This window comes from Xiphophorus maculatus, chromosome 5 (assembly GCF_002775205.1).
Source record: "Xiphophorus maculatus strain JP 163 A chromosome 5, X_maculatus-5.0-male, whole genome shotgun sequence".
Classification (NCBI taxonomy): Eukaryota; Metazoa; Chordata; class Actinopteri; order Cyprinodontiformes; family Poeciliidae; genus Xiphophorus; species Xiphophorus maculatus.
Genome location: NC_036447.1, coordinates 3,915,830 through 3,940,151, shown reverse-complemented (window position 1 = coordinate 3,940,151; position 24,322 = coordinate 3,915,830). Strand labels below are relative to the sequence as shown.

The following is a 24,322-nucleotide window of genomic DNA, read 5'->3' as shown; positions in this document are numbered from 1 at the left end:
GCAAGTTTGGAGGTTGTGGTGCAAAACACAGACCATGTGCTATAAGGAAATATCATTTGCTTAATGTCTCAGTGATGCTGTTGACAAATGGACAGTTTTACGTTACATAGTCTTTACTAAACACCAACACTTCTTTTTATTTAACTTTCCTTGGCAGCCATTCTTCTCATTGCCGGCCGTCAACACCACCATCCCTTTTCTTTTTTTCACGTGCCCAGTTCCTATTTATATTGGACTTTCTGGTGTTTCACATCCCCATCAAACGGGGTAACAATGCCAATACTGTAAGCTGCTTTCATTCATCAAACACACTGACATCAGCTGAGTGATAAATCCACTCCGCACTGTGTGGGTGGTAAGCACTGTGTTCTCTGGGTGGTCATATTTGGGGAAATGTGAAGTCCAATAAAGATGTATTATTTGGAGGCTAATTTCATTCAGCCTTCTCCAGATGTACACAATGCCCTGTGATAAACAGTTGTTGCAACACTTTGCAGATACATGGTCTCAACATTCTCCCAAACCAAGTAAAAGTTTGAAATTTAATGAATTCCCTTGGAAGCAATTAACAAATTCCAGGTTTTTAAAACACAAAGCAATGAAATGAAATTTGTTTTCTTTCTCATGAACTGGTCAGTCTCATGCCAAAATGAACTTTGCTTTACACATGCATTTGTTTTGAAAACTTCCCTAATTCTTGGAGTTGCTGGATGTAAGTAGCGAGTGGATCAGAGTGACCTTATAAGAGAAGTGACTGACAGAAGGCAGCGGGTAAGAAAGAAAGGAGTGGATGAGTGTTTTGGCTTTTTGACCTCCAAACACAAGAAATCTCTTAAGTTCAAACTCCAGTGATTACGAGCTGAGCTGGTATTTAAAGCGCCGCTGCTTCCCCTCAACCTCTCTTCGTCATGTGCAAATGTGCCAGAGTTTACTGCTTCAGTATAAGATATATAAACCTGTATATTAGTGTAAGTGTGCCGGCGTGTGTGTGTGTGTGTGTGTGTGTGTGTGTGTGTGTGTGTGTGTGTGTGTGTGTGTGTGTGTGTGTGTGTGTGTGTGTGTGTGTGTGTAGGGGTTTAGCTAAAAAGGTAAGCAGGGTCAGGGGTTGCTTGGTGGGGTTCTGGGTTCTGGAGCCAGTGGGCCTTCTTCATTGTTCAGGCTGGAGGAGCAGAAGGGGGCAAAGAGTATTGATGCCGAAGATATTGCTTGCTTGCGGCAGGGGGTTAGTGTGTGTGTGTGTGTGTGTGTGTGTGTGTGTGTGTGTGTGTGTGTGTGTGTGTGTGTGTGTGTGTGTGTGTGTGTGTGTGTGTGTGTGTGTGTGTGTGTGTGTCCTTAAGCGTGTGTGTTTGGGGGTGTACGTAGACCCTCATTCCTGAAAGAACCCGCAAGGGGCAGGAAAGGGAAAGTAATTAGAGATGATATAGGACCAAAGAGAGGAAATTGATTAAAGAAATGGTAGACCAGGAAGTACACGAGGATCTTTGTTTCCCCTTCAATTACAGTGAAATGTTTCAGTGGTGTTTCTCTTTGAGCTGCACATGGCAGAGCTGGACTGTGAGGGAAGTCAGGGGATCTCTTTGATGGAGGTTAAAGACTTTGACGGACAGGTGGTCTTATAGACTCTGATACGCTCCATACCTTCTTGTTTTGACTGTATTTATCAAAGTGGAGGCCATCATCTGTTGGTAGTCTGACGTCGTGAACCCTTAAATAATAAAGTGTTTTTCCAGTTTGTTGTAGGATTTTAAAAAGCAAACATGTTCATTTAAGGGAGTAGCATGAGTGTCTAATCTCCAGCTATGTTAGAAATGCGTGCTAAAAGGCTGTTGACATTTAGATAACAAGGACAAAGTCTTATCACTCTGAAATATTGAGCTTGAGATGCTGGAACATACAGTATCTGTGAAGAAATGCTGCAGAATCAAGTAGAGATTTGATCCTACCAGATTAGCCGATGTACTTTGAACATGGTATCACACTGAACACCAAATAAATTTATCTTTTCTGTATGACACCACAAATTTACTCCAGTTAATAAGCGAAACCAGATCAACAAGTAACAAGACTTTAAGTTAGAACTTAGATTGAACATTTGAATAAATGTGTCATCATTTATCAAATGTTTTCTGTCAGATACACATGCTCAAGACTTTTCTGGAGTTTAACATGCATTGTGAATCATGATAAATAATCTTTTTTGGTGAAACGTTTGAAACTTTGAATAGGCCCATTTACGAAATGTTTTCTTTCAGATTTTCCAACTCTGACCTACAAAATTGATTATAGGACTAATGACAGATATCACAGGAACTGTATTCCACAGTTTTAAAATACATTATGAATTATTATAAATATCAATCTTTGTAAGTGGACCAATAGATGTTTAAACACATTTACACACAAGACCATCGATTAACTTTGTTCAAATTATTATTATTTATTTCAGCTAAAACCAGAAGATCTCAAACTTTTCATAAAAGTACCACCTCTTCTTTGTCTTCATTTTGTCTATTTCGACTAACCAATAGGACTCTGTAAAGCAAATAAAATGCAACAGAAAGAATCAAGTGCATGTGGTTCAGTCTAAAATTTAGACATATGTCCGTTTTTCTACTAAAGGTTTTCTCTTCCTCACACTTACTGTTACTCTTTGGTCCCCCTTTGGCGAACGTGTGCATACAGTATGAATAGTTTTACAAGGCCAAGGGAGGAATAACAGTGAAGGAAGCTGCTTGTGTGTGTGTGTGTGTGTGTGTGTGTGTGTGTGTGTGTGTGTGTGTGTGTGTGTGTGTGTGTGTGTGTGTGTGTGTGTGTGTGCGTGTGCGTGTGCGTGTGTGTGTGTGTGCGTGTGTGTGTGTGTGTGTGTGTGGTAAGGAGGGGGTAAAGAAAAAGAAAACAGGTTGTCAGTGTGGTTGAACAGCAAAATAGCATTTTCTCCCCTGGGCTCAGCCTCCACAGATGTTTCATTCAGGCCCCATGGCAGGACCACTCTAAAAAGTGCTCCAGCCCGACACAATTCAGCCCCTTTGTGCGCTAAAGGAGAGAAGCTCAGCCCACTGTTTACTGCTCATCCACCACCGCGGCCCTCTTGTCCGCCCCCCTCTCCCCACGCTAGCAGGCGGAACAATTGGGGAGGGCCTTGCACGGAGCCGGGGCAGTGTGGCAGGTCAACAGAATAGGCTGTGAATCCTGTGCCTCTGAATCCTCCGGGTGGGTGGTCCGGCTCTCTCTCCTCTCTGAGTCTCTCCACACATTTGCACGGAAACAAACCGTCTCCTCTCTCCGCGTCTGACGCTCCTGTTTGGGGTCTGTGACGTGGCGAGAGGTGGAAGCAAAGCGCAGGCCCACTAACTCCAAGAGAAGGTCGCGAACACACCGGGTCGGGCCAGACGGCAGGAGGGGCCTGCAGTGGCCCACGTGGAGCCTGCCAGCGACTGGGTGGCAGTTAACACTAATCCTGCAGCTGATTACCATTGGCATGGGCAAATAAACAGTAATAAAATGAACCTCCAGGACCGAGCGTACATGCACACTCAAAACCACATAAGTAAAGTGACACTGACACACTTGTAGCATAGTGCACTCACACTGGGACAACCAAAACAATTAAGAAACAAAAATAGCCTCTAATCTCCTATTTTATCACTCAGTAAACAGATGATTTGGTCCATCAAGGTCCTGATATCAAAATAAGAATTCCCATGTTCAAACTTTGTTAGTAGCCAGTTACATTTACTCAATTACTTTTAGGAATATTTTTACTATGCTATACATTTTACTTTTACTTGAGTAAAATTTCTGGATTCTCTACCCACTGAATGAAGAACAAACATGTTTGAACCAAAAATCCACCTGATAAAGACACACCTGCAGTTGTTTGTTAAAGTTTCAAAGGCCTTTTATTGAAAATAAAAACTGATTTGTAAAAAAAATTATTTTGCCTGCTTCTGTTATTTTTTGCTACTTATATGAATTCTCGTCATGAACTTGATATTTTGGTCCGTCTGATTATATAATCTTTAAATAATAAATGATTGAATATTTGATCAGTTACTCAGTACTTTAGTAGATGTTCTACCAAATGTTTTTTCATCTTTACTTGAGTAATTTCTTAGACAGCTACTTTTTACTTTTGCTTGAGTAAAAATATGTTGAAGTAGTTCTACTCTTACTTGAGTACAACTTTGCCCACCTCTGGTAATATTTCGATTCCAGTAACAAAAATAAAGCAACTCATTAATATTTAATTAATTAAAGCAGATTTTGCATCTAAGAGGGAAGCACATTGATTATATATGAATGGATTTTGTTGTGGTGTAAATTTAATGACAAGTGTTCTGGTAATTTGCAGTCAGAGACCATATCATGTGTTTTCCTTAGTCACAGTGACATCTAGTGAGCGTAAACCTAAATAGCTACCTGCTACAAACAGAACTATTATGCAACATTCTCAGTGTCCCAGGAACAGGACAAGAAATCCATTTTTAAAATAATAAAAAAGGTTTTTCTCTTTACACGTTTGAGAAAAAAAAATTCAACTGCAGTGGCAGAGGAGCAGTTTCCTCTCCTCTAACCTGTTTGAGCAACAGTGTTGTTTTTTTTTAAGCATCCTGCTGTGGTCACAGGCAGGCGTTGATCCTCTTTTTGTTTCTTCAGATGCGTGCAATACGTTGAAGAATTAAGGAAGTACCGCCACATATGAATGCATCACCTCTTAATGCGGAGCTGTACTCTTGCAAATTTTTCTGGACTGTTGGACTGGTGTCATCAAACAAACTCAAAATGCCGTCAATTTATTTGTTTTACCTTGGTAAGAGAACATTTTTATCTACATTTTGTAATAGAAACATGTTCTAATTAAGAGATTTTGCAAATGAATAAATAGAGGTAATGTCAGTTATCGGAACTGAAGATATCTTATACAAAAATTTTAATTACATATATTTTATTTTGTCTTAAATATACAATTGTACCCTTTTCAAAAATATTTTAATGTAATGCACATGTTGTTCTCTTTTGTTCCCAAATTGCTAAATATGATTGCAAAATAGAGCAATAACTTGAATTTTCAACCATTAAATGATCTGTAGTGCTAATATTTTGTTTAACCAGGAAAGTCCCATTGAGATTAAAAACCTCTTTTTCAAGGAAGTCCTGGCTAAGAGGCAGCAAATGATATACGACACATACAAGAAAGATGTCATCATGCTGCTCTCATCTACTAAGGATTTTTTTTTAGTTTTCAAATTCACACTCGTTCCCTCGTTTTTAGCTTTCTGGGATCAGTTTGCATTTATTAATTAACAAAATCAAAATTCTTACTTGAAGCTGAGAGACTGCATACCGCAACTTTATTATGCTAAGTTTTGACAGCATGAGAGACAGAATTAGCAATCTTTAAATGGTAAAGATTGAAAGAAACCCCATTAACAAATTAGGCAGTAAAATATAGTTGCATAAGTTTGAGTGGGAAGCAAAAAGGGGAGGGAAGTGTAGAACAAAATTTTGAGTGGGACAAAAGGTGAGAAATAATGTTGCTCCGAACGTAGTGAAGACGACTTAGTGTGGTTCAAACTGAGAATTGGAACAAAGGAAGAAAAGAGGTTGTTCACTGATGTACTGGGACTAAATATCCAAAAACATATCCAGTGTTCAGTAGTATGTAGAAGGTCTACTATTTAAATAATGTTGCATTTTCCATCAACCAAAAGCAAAAAACTGGGGTCCTTTGCAGCTGCAGGACCCACTCTTTGAACAATTTACCCCTGCAGATACATATTTATCTCAACTTTTTGTTTTATTTTAATATGTTATTACTTTTGTCATCATTTTGGTGTTTCTTAGTATACAGTAAAATAAACCCTCTCTTAAATCCTTTAGAACTACCTATTTTAATAATTCACACACCAAATATACCTTCAAATGCACCAATATGCACAGTGTTTCAGTCTTAGCTCTGAAGCTAACATCTTAGGGGAGCATCAAATCAGCACCAAGAAAAATAAATGGTGTTCCTGCAATAGCATGTCAAGTAGCATATTTTAAGTTTCCCAAGTTTCATTTTCTTTTGAATATTTAAGATAAGCTCACTGAAGAAATCAATAAATAGATGAAATTTCAGCAATTAATTTGGAGTTATGGTCCTGCAGAAAATTCTGTGAATACTGAACCATGAATAGATGGCGATCCACTGACTTTGGTCCAAATAATGTGGTTTTAAATTTGCTTTAAAAGTAAATTGGCATCGATGGAATGGATGTTATTAGTGAGAGTTCATCCTGATCAATTGCTTGAATTCCAGGAGAGAATCGACATTTCTTGCAGGAAGGAAAAGGTGCTAACAAATGTAGCATTGAGAGTCGATGACAAACAGTTGAATCTAGTTAAAAATAAAAAAAGATTACAATAAAATATAACTATGAGTGAAATATTACACACTAATCAAAACTTTATGGCCAATCCTTTCCTCAAAATGCTAATCTTTGTTAGCTGTGCTAACTTTTGAACAGATAATTCTAATGCTAACTGAGCAAACTTGTTTCCTAGTATTGACAAAACTCATAAACATAATGCAATGATATTAGTTTTATTATAGGATACTGTTACATCATTCTGTGGAAGAGGTTTGGTAAAATCTGATCAAAATGGCAGTCTGTGAACAATTATGAGGTTCCTTAAAGTCCCTTTTCAAGTCCAAGCCCAATTTTTTTTTCTGACAAGATAAACCCAGCATTTCAGAAGATTGATACTTTGGTGAGATGGAGGTAGATGATCCACTGCGGTGGTGATTCCCTAAAAAAGAGCTGAAACAAAGGCCGCAAAAGCAATTTGAGTTGTCAAGACGGCTTGACTGTAATGCTAATAACATATTTACCACTTAAATGTTTTTCTGTAGGATTGGTTTTGACCTCCGTTGTTGCAAACGATGTGATGAACACAACCCAGGATTCCAGTAGTCTACAAACGATTATCACCACAGAAGCCACTGACCCAGTGGTCACCAGTAGCGCCACATCCACGACCGCCATCATCACCACAAAGACCTCAAATACCCTGGAGACCAGCAGAAGCATGAACGCATCTGATAGTAACACCAACACCACATCTACTCCAGGAGACAGGAACAGTGAGTGCCATGAACACAAGCCAGTAAATGATTTCTCCTTCAAGTCCCATTTATTCTTTTTTTTTTTTTTTTAAATATCTTTAAGAGTTCCTAATGTGTTTATGATTTTTAGAGACTCAGACCAGTGATGGAGGTGTTGCCAGGACTACCATCCCCATGGAGAAGCCTTCATCTGCGCCAACTGCCATAAATAAAAACCTTTCATCTACAACAAAACATAATCCAGCAACCACAAAAATGGCCAACAAATGTAAGCTGCAGCGGCTGCAGAACAATCACATGCTATAAAGACATGATATTTGTATAAAAAGAATCCCTAAAACATGATATGATAGTTAATTCACAATGATTTTTTTTCGGGAGCAAATTACTCCCACAATCAAACAGGAAGTGGATCAGGTTATGTTGGATAGATCTATGACTAACCACATCCACTACTGAGCATTCCTATGGAGAAAATTGATCCACACAATGTAGAATCTTTTGGGAAAAAATGTCTTTTATATCATATCATTATTTTAATGTGAATAAATAGATACATTTGAATAGAAGAATTACTCTCAAACCTTTGCTTGTGCTGTAAACACAGCATGAGTATGCACCTGGAAGCTTCATTTCAAATGCACCACTTATGATGTAAAATGTGACAAGACAACAGTAGGTTCCTATTTTTGTTTGGTGTGTTTGTGAAATATTTCCTCTTTGAAAATCGACATTTTGCTTTTCTTACAGCTACAATGTCAAGCGAGAGCACTGGTGAGTTTTTTTTTTTTTCTGTTTCTGAGGTAAAAATAAAAACAAAAAGTGATTTTGAAGGTAAAAATGTTTCTTTGGACACAGATATTTGGGGCCCCTTCAAACCAGTTAAAGACGACCCTGTGGGTTCCTGGAATTCAAAAACCGTTCAAAAACCTAAATTACATGAAGGCAATCATGGCATCCGTATACTCTGAGTCATAACACAACACTGCCAGATGTCACATCTGTAGCAAAATATTTCTTCACAATCTGCATATAAAATGAGAGATTTCTGCACCTCTGTCTCCATCGGCAGTGTGTTCCTCTCTCTGTGGGCATGAATACAGGCAGGAAGGTGGGATTTGGGCAGACCGTGAGCACTCAGGAGTTATTAAATGAGATAACCTTGATAATTTAAGCAGATCCAAGATAAAAGAAAAACTAAATCACAATTAAACAAATGGAAAGTTAAATTTCTGTTTATGGAACAAATATGTGGAACAATTTGTCTGACGTGTTCTCTTTAAATGCTCGCTATTCACAATCGCTGCTGTTCTGTCTTCAGGAATCATCATCGTGGTCGTAATCGCCCTTGTAATCGTTGTGTTTGGTGTCGTTTGCTTTGTGTCACGGAGAAGAGGAAGGGTAAGAGGAGGAGGCCTTTAATTCAGCCACCCAACATGTTGGCTGGTGCACGGCGAAATAAAATAAAATGCTCTGTCTAATGATTGCACGTAAGCACTAAAACGCTGCTATGACTACCTTCTTCTGCAGCGCTACTCGGTTGATTTTGCCGCGAGCCCCGATGAAAACGTCCCACTCGGCGCCATACACCCGGAAGTCCGTGCTGAGTCTGCGCCTCAAAACGGTCCGGCCGACATCTCCAAAAAAAACATAACCTCAAAGGAAACATAATTTAAATCAGACAAGCCTTGTTTGTTTAATTTAAAAAAAAAATGTTGTACATTTTTCAGGTCTGAAAACCTTTGATAGCACAGAAACGGCTGGTACTGAGCCAAAAGGACCAGAAGTAGCGCCTGAAACACAGGAAGAGAAAAAAGGTGAGGTTTATGGGTTTTTAAAAAAAAAACTAATAAACAAACATTAAAAATGTACTGTGTAAATTATAGAAACTCGTGTTGGCATGAGTACCAGGCTAATTGTGTGCTGTTTTCCTTCCTCTTTCCTAATGGCATTAATGCATAGAGGAAGAGGAAGTTTGGTTCACATATTTAACTATCTTTAAGCCATCTAAGGTTCATGGTGTAAGTGTGCGAGTGCATTTACCACTTGTATGGAGTGTTTTAATACAAAAACACTTCGACATTATTTTTATACCAAATATGGGTTATGACAGCTGGTGACACTCATTCCCAGAAACCTAAAACTGACTTCTTCCTGTTTAAATCTACTTCCTGGTAGTCATGACTACAAGTTCTTGCTGTGGCAAAAAATCTTACCTTCTTAACTTAAAAGCATTAGTATTATGTGCACAGTTAAAAATTAATGCATCATTAAGAGATTTGTTAGATTAGAAAGTTTACTTTCAAACAAACAAAATAATTTTTTACTGAGTTATTTTTTTTTTTAGAATCTGACTTCATTTTATGAAAGGATCATCTGAAATCTCATTATCAATCTAAATAGTAAACTCATTTCAGTAAAAGATGAACTATGTACTCAATAATTTCTTTTGATGTCTTGGATTAGCAAAAGTATTCATTCATTATTGTTTTTCATTAAAATGGGCCAAACACTAAAAAAGTTGCTCCTAACAAGATTGCGACTAAAAGAACAGTTTTCAGGACGTTTGAGAAAAAACCTGTGCAGAAGTAAGAAGTTGAACTGTAGCTAAGATGTTTCAGGAAAGTCAAGAGAGTCCAACAAGCATTAAACCCATTTATATTGCCACCAATGCACAGCTTGGTTCTTGTTGGCAGCAGGAGGATTTGTTTATTCCAAGATAAACATTAAGGAGAGACTGAAATTCTGCAGGAAGAGTCAGGATGATCAGCAAAGGTCGGGTGCAGCATTATTCTATCTTAGGAACCTTCCTTCTGATGCATCCAGAAACGCATTTGCCAGAAGCACTCCAACAAGTCCAACATGTTAGGAATGTAAATGTGTTGGATTGCTTCTGTTCCTCACAATCTGCCAAATAATACTGTCATAAATAAAGAGTGCAATCAAAATGTCCCACAAAAGCAATTCAAGGGCAATTTGGAGATGATCTGTGAATCTTCCCCTACAATGGAACATCGCAATACAATGTGGTAACAAAGAAGCTTAAATAGCAACATAATGAAAGTTTGCACCTGTGGTCAGGAAACTCCACATCACCACAGTGAGAACATGCGGTCAGTTTTTTAAAAAGTGGTAAAGAAACAGAAAACAATAAACTGATCAACTTCAAGCACCAAGAAGACCAGGATGGGTAATTAATGAATGACTTTAAAACATATGAAAACATTTTTTAATTTTCTTTGGCATGCCACGGGAATTTGTGTGGAAAAGAGGCAAAAGATGATGAAGCCACAAAGTGCAGAAGTTTTTTGTGGGTGATATGATTGTAGAAAACAGATGCAGATCTTTGTAACACGTCCTCTGATAGGAAAGGAAGTTTGGTTTTGTTGTTTTTCAGTTACTGTTGGCTTTTGGTAGAACACAAGTTTCATCATTGTTTCCGTTCCGACCTAAGAAATGTTTTGAAATATTGGTGACGGAACGACTTCCTGGTCCGAGGGTACAAATGAGCTGCAGTACTCTGATTGACCACAGGGTGGAAACAGAAGCTCAGCTGGAGGTTTTTATGCAGCTGATGCCTTTGAACACTTTGTGGTTTTCTTTACAGTTTAAGTGGCCAGTTGGAGAAATTTGTAAAGTTGTTTTGAAATTTGTAAAGTAGAAAAGATAAAGTATTTAATCATGCAGCTTCCTGTGTTCATTAGTTGGTCTATTTTATTGTCCTCATTTGAGACCAAGATGCTCATATTTGCTTGTAAATGTACAAAGTGTTTCTGTTTTGTTCTGGAGAGTTGGTGGGTTAGAGGTAAACGGCGTCTTCATGTCTGGACTCGTCATTCTGCCTTGAGCCATACTGAAGTTAAATGGAGGCTGCTGATTTTAGAGACTGTTTAATCCCAAAAGATTTACTTCCTGTGAAAAGAAATAATCCACAACCAAAACAGAAAATGTTTTCCTTTACTTTTCATTTCCCACTGGTAATTGCTGCAAACAGCTGTCAGATGGTGCGTTTGTTTGCTGCAATTTAAAAAAAAAACTCCCAAATTTACTCCTCTGAATCATCTTCTTGCGACAAATGTAAAATGTTCCTTGTCATTAGGAGAAGTGTTTCTTCCTCAAAATGATTACTTCAGTGCTTGCAACATTTTTCCATCAAGAAAAGCTAACCCACAACATTTGCATAAAAGGACTGCTGGCAGAAAAAAAGCTACTTTTTTTCTTTCTTTTTTTATTTTTAGATTTCCTGAGCTAATTTCTACAGTTAAATGACAGGAAACTTTGTTTTATTGCATAACCACTGACAGTAGGATAATGATGTAGTTTTATTTCAAAAACTTGGAGTTTTTCATTATCTCAGCTTTGAAGGGAATCAGAAGAATTAATGCATTAACCAGCATTTTTCACCTGTTAAAACAGCATCATACCTACACAGGTGTTTAGTGGACAGGAGCTCAGAGTCTGCACAGGTTCCCGCTGACATGAGGAAGGGTCTAATCAGGCGCAGTAAGTGAAATCCCCATGTGGGTGGAACTTCAAGGACCAATGCCTTTAGCTAAGGAAGCTGAGAAGGCAGCGGAGGGAGTGTTATGGTCTGCTGGAAGATCTGCAGTTTCTGAAATACCCAGAACCTGCCCATCCAGGTTCAACCTCACTGAAATCTGCTTTTTTTCACATTTCTGATCCTCGATTTGCATCAGTGGCACTTTATTAGGGAAATCTTACTTACAGCTGGATGGGAAAAAATTAAAAGGAAAGAGACAGAAAAACTGACAAAAAAACCTGTTTTGTCAGGGTTTTTTTTTTAACCAACTAAAAAAGAAAAAGGTCTGTGCAATATAAAACTAATAGACTGCATAAGAGTCATGCCCAGTTTTATTTTTTATACATCTGAATAACGACCTGACTAATGAAAGAGTTTTTACATTGTTAATTTTTGAGTTAGGCTCTCTGAGCTCAAATTTACTACAAAGTGGATAATTTGGAGAGAGAAGAATATTTTCCGGTTTTTTGTTTGACTCTCTTTCAAATGTTTTTAAATGAAATAATTTAACACCTATAATTTTGCTGGCCACTTTTAAAATTTGCTTCATCTTGTTTTAGTCTCCTATTGGTTGACAATTATATAAAATGAGCATGAACACACTCCAAATTTATTTAATTTGGAGTGTGATGAAGTGGAATCTTTGATTAGATTTTTGTTGCTTATCAGAATCTTTACTGAATTGGCTTCTTGTCAGTGACAACACTCAGAAGACTGAATGCACACCCCCGATTTCCCTTTAAAGGACCTCTTTTATTGGAAAAAAAAAAAAAAGAAAGAATGGAGCTCCAACTTAACAAAAATATTGTTAATTTGTCACATGTAATCACATTAAGTTTGCATGAAGTTTTATGTACTCCACGTGCATGCATGTGAGTTTATTGCACATTTTCTACAAAAATGATCAAAACATTGGGTTTTAGTGACTAGCTCCCACCTGTAGGTGGCAGTATTTCTTACTTCTACTGCACTGCTGCCTCAACCTTACTCGATGTCAAGTAGTGCTTGATCCATGAGGCGAGTAACAATTTTTCTTTGGGTTTGCTAAAGAATAAAAATGTTTGTGTGCCTCATCAGAGTGCTTGCTACTTTTTACAATCTTTTTTCCTTTGGAAGGGATTCAAAGAGGGAAAAAAATGCAAAATTCCTTGCAGATATTTCTGAAGTAGCACCAGAAATTAATGATAGGGTCTTCAGTCTACGTTGAAAACTGAGCCGCAGGGAAATCATAATGGGGACATGAAATGAAGCAACACCCAGTTTGTAAGTGAAAACCTTTCTGGGTGCCAACATGGCAGAATTATCCAGGCCATTTATTAAAAGAAGAAAACCAGGGAAACAATTGGCATTCAGAGAATTTGGCCAGTCCTCCTCTGGAAATCGCCTGAAGACAATCGACTCCACCAGCAGGCTACGGCTACTGCTGTGATTCTATGTTGCTGTTGTATGTGAGACAAGTAAAGAACCAAATTCCCAGCATTTAAGAGGAGAATAATAAGCAGAAAGTGATATTAGTGGTTATGGTCGTGGTAGATTTATGCTTTGATCATCAAACGTCTTCCTATTCCCCTCGTCTCGCCTTTCCCTGCTGTAAAAACTAAACTGGGTCAGGTAATGACGGGGCAACCCGACTTTCCCACAGACTCCAAACAGCTGCATGTCTCTGGCTTGTTAGAAGCTGCCCAGTAATCAGTCGCCTCATTATAAACTCGCTGGGCCCCTAACAACGGCGTCGCATAGGAGAATCGCTGCCTGTGTACAAAAATGCCTCAGGCAGGATGGGTGAAAAGGTTTCTACTGCTTTGCGGCTTTGCATAAAACATGTGAATGATGAAGAAATTACCTGAAAATTTTATGCAACACGAACTCCAACGGTTGCGCTGAATGAAAACTCAGAATAAGTGTTGTTTTCTTTCTAAATTTGGCCCACAGATGCAGTTAGAAGCTTTTAATTTGTAATCAGGATAAAAATTGTTACCAACATGATGTTTTTACATAGCAAAATGTAAACAACAACACAAAGTATTTGTCTTTTTATAACCATGTTTTAACAAAAGGTTAAACCAAGTTCATCCAGAGACTTTTACTGAAAAACCAACTTCGCTGCACCCAAGTGAGCTTTTATTCTTTCTTAAACTTGGCAATATATACCAAGCATTTTGAAACAAAGCGACCCAAATCCTGCTTTTTCCTGAAAATAATGTATTTGATTGAGCCCAAACAAAAAGGAAAACTAAAGTACTATTACTTTACTACTGTTTAGTACAGTAAACATGCAAAATGTGTAGAAAAAAAGTAGCACATTTCTGACAAAAAAAAATTCCCCAAATTTTTGAGTAATCTCAGAAATTTTCTTTAAAAAAAAAAAAAGAAATTTGCTAGAAAGAAAATAACATTTTTAAATTTCAATTTTCAGAATTTCAAATGTCAAAATTTCTACAAAATTTTTGAGTTATTAGCAGAAAGGTACTTCTTTTGTTCTGTCGACAATGTCCCTAATACATGGTCTTTAAAAATTTTCAAGGTTTGAATCTACAATAAATATCGGGCCACTTTATTTGCTTGATTTTGGGTTGTTTCTGGTTTTTTTGACCCAGTTTTGGCCCACGATGCAGAAAGTTTGGACACCAAACTCAATCAATGTCAATATTTGATTTTGTTCAGAAGAGGCTGCCATATCTGCTGCTGCACCCAGCGCTGAGGCTGCTGCTCCACCCGAAGCTGCAGCTGCATCGGCATCAGAAGCTGCACCTGCAGCTACACCGGAAGCTCCAGCTGCGGCTCCTTCTCCAGACAGCTCGGAGGAAAAACCAAAAGCGGATGACGCCAAGCAGAGTTCCTCAGCACCCGTGGACCCTCTTGCTGAAGAGAAAACCGATGATGAAGGTGCCGTCTCCAACAAGACTTCTGTGGAGTCACTGAAGGAGACGAATGAGAACAACAGCAACAACTCTGGCTCCAGCCAGAGGAGAGGTTGGTGTTCAGGTCATATCTCCGCTCACTAGTCCCAGTCTGTCTTCATAAATGTTTTAATTTGCAAGGAACTTCCAGGTCTTAAAATGGGGACCATGAGTTCAAAATCCTTCACAGTCAGTCAAAACAGTGGCTGAAGGATTGGGACTGATTTTGATGTTGGTCATATCAAGAGTTTGTATCAGGCTGAGTAGTCATAAACCAGTATGTTGGATGTGCAGATGCATTGACAGAGTTTTGTGCCAGATATTGAAACTCTTGGGCACATCAGGACACTCTTATATCTTAAAGCTCCAGTATTTTTTCCATATTTGTTGAATCTGTCACCATAGTACGGTATGAAACAGATAATCTGTGAAAAGATTGAGCCTCTCCAGCTCCTCCAAGTGCTGCGGTTTGCAAAAATACCAGTCAAAAACAATCAATCAGAGCCAGGAGGACGGTCTTAGCGCTGTCAATCAACCTCTTTATGCTACTTAATGTTCTAATGGTGGAAAAACAACTTACCATTTCATCATCAGTGGCTATGCTAACTAGCCTTAGAATTCATGACCTGCTATGGTTTGGTGAACCAGCTGTAGCATAGCAGAGAGCAAGATGGAGGGTGTAAGCAGCACATACAAGGGTTTGATTGACAGTGCTAAGACCCTCCTCCTAGCGCTGATTGGTTGTTTCTGACATGTATTTCTGTAGTTAGTACTGGAACAAATCAGATGAGCTTGATTTTCTTTTCATAGATTATCTGTCTCATACTGTCACGACATACTGAAGTTAAAAACAATAAAATTAAATACTACAGCTTTAAGCAATGTGGCCAGTACAAGCCCCACCAGCTGCATTTTATGGTTAATACCATAAAATTGCGCAAATTTTAATTATGAAAATAAATGCGTTTAATGGAAACACACCAAATTAGAAAGAACTCATGTTTTTGATAGTTTTTGCATTAGGATGAAGTGGTTTTTCAGATGTATCAAAATTGGTTTCTTTTGCTAAACTGCAATAGAAACACTTTTTTTGTCACATCATGGCAGTATGTTACAGCAGCAACATGTTTATCCTCCCAACTGTCCTCCCACATTCTCATTCTCCCACACATCCACAAAACTCAATAATCACTTTGCTAACTTATCCCACTGGTTCACAGCCTGGCAGAGGAGCAACACAATCTGGGAAGTCGGTGTGGACTGTCCGGTGTGAGGTACGGCGTCCACCTTGGATTCCTGCTGTCCCTCAGAGGAGAGGTAAGACGGCAACTGCTGCATGTTGAACTTCAGCTGCTCAGCCTATTAAGGTGCTCATAAAGTGGCGGCACCCCCTTCTCCCACTTTATAGGCTACAAGTCAACACGCCGCATTCAGTTGGCTGGAGTTACAGCTTCCTGTCCTGATTTAATCTGTTATGAATAGAAAACTCATAACCATTAACTCTATAATTATGAAGTGTGCTTTTCCCTAAATTGTATATAGCTTGTCAGCTGGTGGTTAAAAATACACACAGTGAAAACTACCCTAAAATAAAATAGCATAAAAACATCTAACATTTTGTTTTCTTATTTTTGACTTTTATTTTTAAAGTTTTTTTTCCAAGTCAGCAGGTATTGGGTTGTGCATCAATTCATATTCAACTATCTGAGACAATTTAATTATCAAAAATACAGTTAGTTTCTTTCACAGTGACCTAATGAATTCTCTGCTTTTATAGCATGAAATATTGAAGTTAGTGAAATTTCAAATGAACCAAATTTAGTTCAGAACAAAAAATAGTCATTTAATATTCATGATTCCTATAAAGGAAGGAAACTATACTTTAACTGTGCAGTGAGTTCAAAAAGTGTTTCCTGATTTCCTGGGAGAAAAACATCCAAACCTACACGGCCCTGTGTGAAAAATCGATTTCTCCCTGACATTAATGACTGGTTGTTTCACCCATAGCATGAACGGCCTTTTTAAGGTCATGCCACTGATGTTCTGCGGTTCTGAAACACTGAAGTGTGACAAACATTAAAAAAAAAAGAAAATCACAAAGATTTCACTTTTTCACTACACTGTACACATCTTTAGAAATAGCGGTTTTGTTTCTGTATATATTTCACAGTAATGCGAGTGTTGAGTTCAAGCAAACTTCCTGAATAAAACAGTTTAAAACGGAGGCATAAACATGTTGTCTGTTTAAAACACAAAGACGAAAATTATTGAAATTTAGTTGATGTTTTTGTCACATAGTTGATACATTTTTACTGATTAGATTTTGTTGTTAAAATTATTGAGGTGAGGTAAAACAAGCATACACTACTTCCCTTTCCTTCTGAATCACCTAAGATGGGTCTGTATATTTGAATATTTCTGCTTTGATTTATTTTGATGGGCAAAATAAAACTGCAGTTGAAAATGGGGTTTGTAAACCCAATACAATAATAACAACTAAAAAAACATGTTTATAACTAAATTGTTCTTGTTCTGGAAATATCAAACCATTGACTTTAATCTTTCATTTCTTTAACTGGCTGCTACAGATGGGTGAGTGTCTTGTAGTGCGAGTAGAAACTTGGCCCTTCTCAATCTAATCATCAAATGCTCCAGGTTGTAAGGTCCACCACACCTGCACCTGCTTCCTCTTCCTTCTGCTCATCAACACCCTGGGCTGCAGCAGCCCAGGGTGAAGGAATTCACACTGCTCCTCACACCTGAGAGGACGGGCTTAGTTCGGCTCTTTTCTCGCAAAAAGAAAAACATACTTTTCACCATAATATCATCACTACGGTCAAGTCTGGTCTAGTGAAGCAGTAAATGGTTGTGGTTTTCATATTCTGGTTATTTATGTGATCTCCAACATCTAAACCTGTGGTACTTTTAAGAAAGAATTCGGAAAAATGTAACATAAGTTCTACTGTCATTAATTCTATCAATATAAACTGTTTATGCATGGTGAAGCAGTTCCCAGACTAATGTTGTGTCTTAGATTGTTGCTTAAATCCTCTGATTATCTTAGATCCCGTCAGACTACTATAACTGGAGCTTAAATGTCTCTATAATTATATAATTGACATTCAGAGATGTTAAACCTTTTAAAAAAAACTACAAAGGGTGACACAATATCAAACAAAAAATGGCTTAAGGCATAACTTTAGATGCTTTTGATCTGATGTTGACATATTTTAAATACTTATGTCCTCCGCTTGTTCACTTCCTCACTCTCTCAATGCGCATTGCATCATATGTTGACATGGGTGGTGACAAGCACTGAAAATCAGACTTTGCAGTGTTATAAATGGCAAGAAATGATAGATTTAAGAAAATACAGATGTATCCCAAGACTCAAGTCTTAGCCCAATATGTATATAAAACCAGTGTGAATATAAAACCAGTGTAACCTGAAAATGAAAACATGAACCCTTATTCCCACCTGGTTTGCGATGAGACGAGTAAGCCGGAGTTAAAAGGCTGTAGCCAGAGATGATGGACATGAGTTGGCAGCTCGTAAACTCAAGCTGCATAATTAGACCTGTTCTTTACTCTGCTATTTTCCAGTTAGAGCGCAGCTTTCATGTTTGATGGTTAATGTTGAAGGAAACAGCCTCTGTGGTCTGAGATGAGTATTTCACAGCAAACTGAACCTGGAGGTGAGAAACTGACAAAGTAGGGTTTGTCAGTGTCTCACAGACACTGTCCCCTATCACAATAAAAAAATCATTTGTTTTATTGGTGAAGTCATTACAGGAAGGAACTGGTTAGTGCTGGTCATGGTGGTAAGAGCAGAAAAATAAGGTAGGAGCATTTGAAGGGTAATGTAAGCACAACTGTATATGGGTAGGGTTAGGAAAAATATCTGCATGTCACTAATGACAGTGAAGAGAAACTTCCTGCTGATGGGGTTTGATGTGGTTTAAACTGGGCAGCTCTACAGAAGGGAGGGACTGTTGGGAATCACAGACTGACACTTCCTCTACGCTGCAAGGTTAAAACAGCTGGTAGAACTGACCCCGCCCCCTTCACCAAATACCCAATATGTAAACAAGAAAATAAACAATAAAAAACTGCAGCTATTTAAGAAAAATCCTTACTAGTTTGTAATTTCAGTTGGTGTTTTGATAAAGTTTGGGAAATCTTATCTGTTCCAAACCCATTGGTTTCAGCTGAGACAATATGGTGCAAAAGTCTTAAATCACCAATGATTTCACTTGTGTTGAACAATACCTGCCCAGGTTTTCAACATCTTTATTTGGATCTTTATTCAATATGTGTTTGTTTGGGTTGTGTTGCTACATGTGTACATCAGAATCGTAAACCTGGGTCCTGTAGCTTCGTATTAGAATGGAGAAAGCATGTTATTGTTACCACAAGGACATATGTTAGTGGGGGAACACATGCAATTATCTGTGAACGTAGCTTTACAAACAATATGAAAACTTATGTCCCTTAAAAAGCTCTGAAAGCAGTCAATAAACACACACCGGGATTAAGCCGCTTGATGCTGATGGAATGAGCTGCAAATAAGAGAGTTTGTTGAGAAGCTTTATTTCTGTAATTCTGTGATTACTTGACCTAAAATATCAAACATTATCTATATATTTCTAGAAATAATCTAAACTTGGTCTGATTTCCTATCAGAAAGACAAACAGTGTGAGTGAACAATAATAGATCGTACACTACAAAACCAAGAGCAAGGAGCACCTCAGGGATGTCTACTCTGTCCTTTAGTTATTATTCTTCTGACACTATATTAGCCAGAAAATACACTTTTCTGTCAACACTGCAGTTGAGTTGGGATGGAACATTTTGAAATTGGGAATGCATAACATCTTGCTATTTAATGTCAATTTAACTTTTTAGATTACTTTAAAAAGGGTAAATATAAAAAGGCATAAAAGAGTCATTTAACTACAGAGTAAGTACAGAACCTACCTCATTCTGAGGTAATTTCACAGCCACCTCAGATTGTTCAAATTAAAGCTTCAATATTTATGCTAAAGCTTCCTTACTCCTGTGACCTGCAGAGGTTCGTGGTTGGGCCTTTCCAAAGGTCACAGCTGAGACAGTATTAATGAAAGGGTTCACCATGACGATGGAGAAATACTGTTGTTTTAATGTCAGTCATCTGACTTACAGTTACAGAGGCTATTGGGAGGTATTGTCCAAATGAGGGTATCTTGACAAAAGAGAGGAAATTAAAAATATAACTGTTGAAGATATGAAAGTATCATGGAATTATTTAAAATCAGTGTTAAGAATTTGTATTTAAGTTGAATGGCTGTCCTAAAACTGGGAGGTAAAAAGTGAGTTGCCTATTAATGGCTCAAACCCACTTTTCATTTTGCCAGGGAACTACTTTTTATTTTAACAGGTGTGAATTACACCAGAACTATTTAACATGGTGACAATATCTAGATTCTTACTTCTTCAAGTGGCCTGTAACATTTTTATAGCCCGTCCTAATTTAGTAGAGTATGTTCCACGTCTTTACACCAAGCCAGCCGGCTCGTAATGAGGGAGGGAGGGGCTGACATAGTGACAACAGTTTGCAAGAAACACAGAAATAACTTTACGTGGGTTGGTTGTTAACAACCCCACTGTGTAATTTCAACTCTGCCTTGCCTAGATACTAAAACTTTACTTCAAATCAAGAATTTGGACTACAAAGGGTTAGATTTTTGTCCCAATTTTGGGTACAAAAAAGATCCAAGAAATGTTTACAAATGTTGGTCTAATACGCTTTTTAGTTGCTTTACAATTTACATAAACACAGCAAAGATTTTTTTAAATAAATTTAAGTAAAGCCTACAGCAATTTATTCTTTATATTTCTGAACAAGAGCTGGAGTAATCATTCTAGGTTTAAACAGTTTACTTATCTCACCTCTGCATGCTGGATGCTTAAAGAGGACCTATATGCAAAATTTCACTTTTGTATTTCCATTTGAGTATAAAAACAGCCCAAGCATTTAAGAAAAACCACTCAGCTGATTTTGGTGTCAAAAACCTTCAGAAGGGGCGTGCTGTGGTGGCGCAGGGGGTTAGCACGCCCCACGCTTGGAGGCCTTAGTCCTCGACGCAGACATCGTGGGTTCAACTCCCGGTCCCGACGACCTTTGCCGCATGTCTTCCCTCCTTCCTGTCTGCTTACTGTCGAAAAAATACGAGCCACTAGCGCCGCAAAAACTCGTTGGAGAAAGAAAAAAAAAAAAACCTTCAGAACGCAACGTCTCAAATCAAGGGGTGATGAGAGGATGTCTTCCCTCAGAGCTTGAACATCTACGATGGGGTTGAGACGGTTCTAATGAAGGCTCGACACAATTTTGCAAGGCAAGGCAGAAAGTTTGCATCTTAAGCAAACCACCTCAATGTGGAGTGTGAGGAAGACCAGATGGAAATTAACTGTGCGACTTGGTCTTCCCTGGTTGTCCTCTCTGGATGGTTTAAAGGTCCTGAGCTTTTAGGAGTTGGCAGCCCAGAGTCCTGCTGACGGATGGACATTCATCCACCTGCTGCTACAGCAGCTCCACATTCCTCGAACAGTCAAATTCACACTCGGCTTTGTTAGATCTCTGTCTCTCATCATCATGGTTAAAGTGAGCTTAGGTGAAGTCAAGCATGGAGCTAAAAAAACATATCAACAATTTTTACAAGTTAGTTTTCTTTAAAGTTAAGATTTAGATGCATTTGATATTTAATTGTTTCTGAAAAACCTTTTAAAATACCAACTATAACTTTTTTTTTAAATTTCTTTTTTGATTAGCTTTTCTTAACTGCATAAATAAACTCAAGTAAAAAGTTTAAGTTTTAGAGTGTGAGATTATTCTGCTGGAGATAAATTTGAAAGTTGAGCATCCTGTCAGCCAGTTTAGTTGAGCATTTCCTTCCAAAGGTCTTTCGGCAACCTGATTTCTGTGATTGTAGGGCCATTATAGACAGAAAAATTTAGTAAATTTCCACCAAAAAAACAAAAAACATTTGAGTTTAATATTAGAAATTTTCTATAAAAAACAAAGACATTTCGGAGCTCCAAAAGTCGTTTAAAAGCAACTCTAAACTCAATTTGTAACTGATTTGCACCGACAAACCTAAAACCGGAGACGAGGAAGAGCAAAAATACCTCAATAAACCAAATGTTATAAAAGTTAAAGACATTAGTGAAAGTTGTTGGACATAATCATCTTGAAGTCATGATTGTGCAAAAACCACCAAGTAATTTGGGCAAAATTAGACAAATAATTCATACTAATGTCACCTAATCTTCAGGAACTAGACTGCTTTTCAGCTGGGATCATATCAGTTATCCTCTTCCCCTGACAGATGTTTCACCTTTGAGGTTAAAGGTCATGCCTGAGGCTTTCTTGTACTTAGTCAAACCAGAAGTTAAAGCAGTAAAAAGCAAGTGACTAGAGGATATGTGGCTGTGGCAGAAGATGTTTTGTTTTCATTGTTCTGTCCTTTTGTTCTTCCTCTTTCAGGATGCAGAAGCCAGATTGACTGCAGAGGATTAACTCACTTCAGCTCATCCTCTGGGTTTGAAGCTTGATCTCTTGTTGCAAAGTGTATTTTTGTGTAAAAGTGTGAAATATTGTACATCATTTGTACATGGCTTCTGCTCCAACTCAGTGTCTGATGTACAAAGTAAACTGTATGTGATGACCTTGTAATAAATAATGTTTTTCCCCTAAAAGCACAAAGAATGCATGATCTGCAAAACCATTAGATCTTACCAGGTACTTTTGTCTTGTTTCTACTGCAGATTTCTTAGTACACTTGAAATAAGACAAAACCAATTTACATTTACTTTTTAGCAACATGTAAGTGTTGCTTTAAGTCAATAATTCTTGAACATTTATAAAAAACTATTGGTCCCACTGGCAAATTATTTTACTTATAACATTGGAAAAATGTCATTACATGGAACTAGTACTTTCTTAAAATCAATATTAAGGAATTATCGACTTAAAGCAAGCTGCAACATCTTGCTAAAAACTTCAGATTCTCCCACTTGAAGTTGAAAAAATCTGTACAGTCCGTTACTGAATCAAGTTCTTAGGTCATGTATAAAACTTTCTGAAGCCAATCATTTACTCAGCCTTACTTTTAACTCTATAGTGATTTACATCTTTAAAACGTTCTTATTCATGTACTATTCATGTTTTCCCGAATTCTATTAGTTTATTTACTAGTGTTTATGAGATGCACTTCTAGATTTGAGATGTGCCAAAGCCATTTAGGGTCTATTTATAAAAGTTATGAGAAAGTTGGAACTGAAGTTTAAAAACTGTTAGAAATCTTTAGATTCTTTTTACAAAGTTGTGATTGGAGTTTATTGTAACTAATAAATGTTTGTTAAATTTGCCCATGTTGTTATTCACTTTTTTTTTTCAAACAAAACAAAAATGCTACATGATAAAGTGTAATAGCCACAATTTGCCAGAGGCCAGGAGAAGGTGCATGTCAGCCAACATGTCAAACTCTACAGAAGACAGAAAGCTAACATCAACGTAGAGGCAGATGTTTTGATGGAAAAATAACCCCAAACATACAGACAGAGCTACAAAGATTTAGATCAAAATATAATTATGGATAAAAATGACCAATCCGATGGATTGAGATTGAGCAATTTTGTAAAGGACAATGGGCAAAGCTCTCGATTTACTGGTCGATCTATATTCCTACGTTCATCTTAGGTCATGAGCTTTGGGTCATGACCGAAAGAGCGAGGTCATGGATACAAGCGGCCGAAATGAGTTTTCTCATTTGGGCATTTGTTTTACTTCTAGATGTACGAAGCTCGTAGAACTTATCAGATTCTACCATTTCCAGTCCAATGAAACGTCAGGCCTGGTCAGTGGTTTCTAGCTCTAATAACTCTGCTCTGGATCCAAAGTACTAAGTAGCTTGATCATGTAGAATCCACTGTTTTATTTATGCTATATGTGTATAGTCATGGACACAACTTCACAATTTATCACACCATAAAGCTCAGTTAACATACAGTACATTTCCTGTTTAATTTCACGAGCTGTATTAACAGTGATGACTTCCCCGGTTTTTGGGAGCGGTCCAGCTGCTATATAAAGCCTGTTTCCACTGACTTCTGCTCCGGTTTAAAACCAAGTGATGGCATATATCAGTGTGTCCACAGAAGGCTTTAATCCACCATTAAGCAGGTGAAACGTTGCACTGAGCCTGCGGTGCAGCGGTGACGGCAGGAGACCTGACCGCAGTCATGAATGCGCTGCAACAAACCCCTCAGTGCAGCAGAACACAAACCTCTTCTTCCTCGAAACTGGATCCAGAGGTCTCAGTATCCTCTATATTTATGCAGAGTATATTTACATCGGCCTGGATGATTTGAATGCTAGAAAGTGGCGCAAAGGGAATGTCAGGGGGAATCTTATTCGGCTATTCTAAGGAGGCACGAAGTTCATCATGGGTGAGCCTCCTGGTCTGACGTCAAAACAGGTTTTTATAGAATCTGTTTGAGCTTCTTATTTATCCATCTTTGCAACTTTCAATCAAAACCTGTTGGCTCTTGATGGATAAACATCTCAGCATAATTGTTTAAGCTGTGCTGTTGGTAGCAATGGTGCATTTCAGTTCAAATCCCTGCCGGGGTTCTTTCTGCATGGAGTTTTCATGTTCTCGCCAGGTTCCCCGACTTTATCAGGACAGTTGTCTCATAAAATTGTCCATAGGCAAGCATGTGCGAGTTCAGAAGAG

At 38.0% G+C, this 24,322-nt stretch overlaps 1 protein-coding gene across 1 annotated transcript; it reads left to right on the top strand.

The window, feature by feature from the left end:
* Window positions 1-4,711: 4,711 nt before the first annotated feature.
* Window positions 4,712-22,424, top strand: LOC111608542. Its single transcript, XM_023333336.1, has 10 exons — window positions 4,712-4,810; window positions 6,896-7,126; window positions 7,239-7,376; window positions 7,859-7,882; window positions 8,430-8,509; window positions 8,639-8,732; window positions 8,839-8,925; window positions 14,313-14,621; window positions 15,769-15,865; window positions 22,072-22,424. The coding sequence occupies exons 1-9, from the start codon at window positions 4,783-4,785 to the stop codon at window positions 15,819-15,821; spliced, it is 1,044 nt and encodes a 347-aa protein (XP_023189104.1). The 5' UTR covers window positions 4,712-4,782; the 3' UTR covers window positions 15,822-15,865; window positions 22,072-22,424.
* The last annotated feature ends 1,898 nt before the right edge of the window (window positions 22,425-24,322 follow it).

What these genes read in the sequence shown, in the direction of transcription:
- LOC111608542 (XM_023333336.1), top strand. Translation starts at nt 4,783, where the DNA reads ATGCCGTCAATTTATTTGTTTTACCTTG. An exon ending in TACTCCAGGAGACAGGAACA is followed by an intron (nt 7,127 to 7,238) that starts GTGAGTGCCATG and finishes TATGATTTTTAG; the next exon opens with AGACTCAGACCAGTGATGGA. An exon ending in AACACAGGAAGAGAAAAAAG is followed by an intron (nt 8,926 to 14,312) that starts GTGAGGTTTATG and finishes GATTTTGTTCAG; the next exon opens with AAGAGGCTGCCATATCTGCT.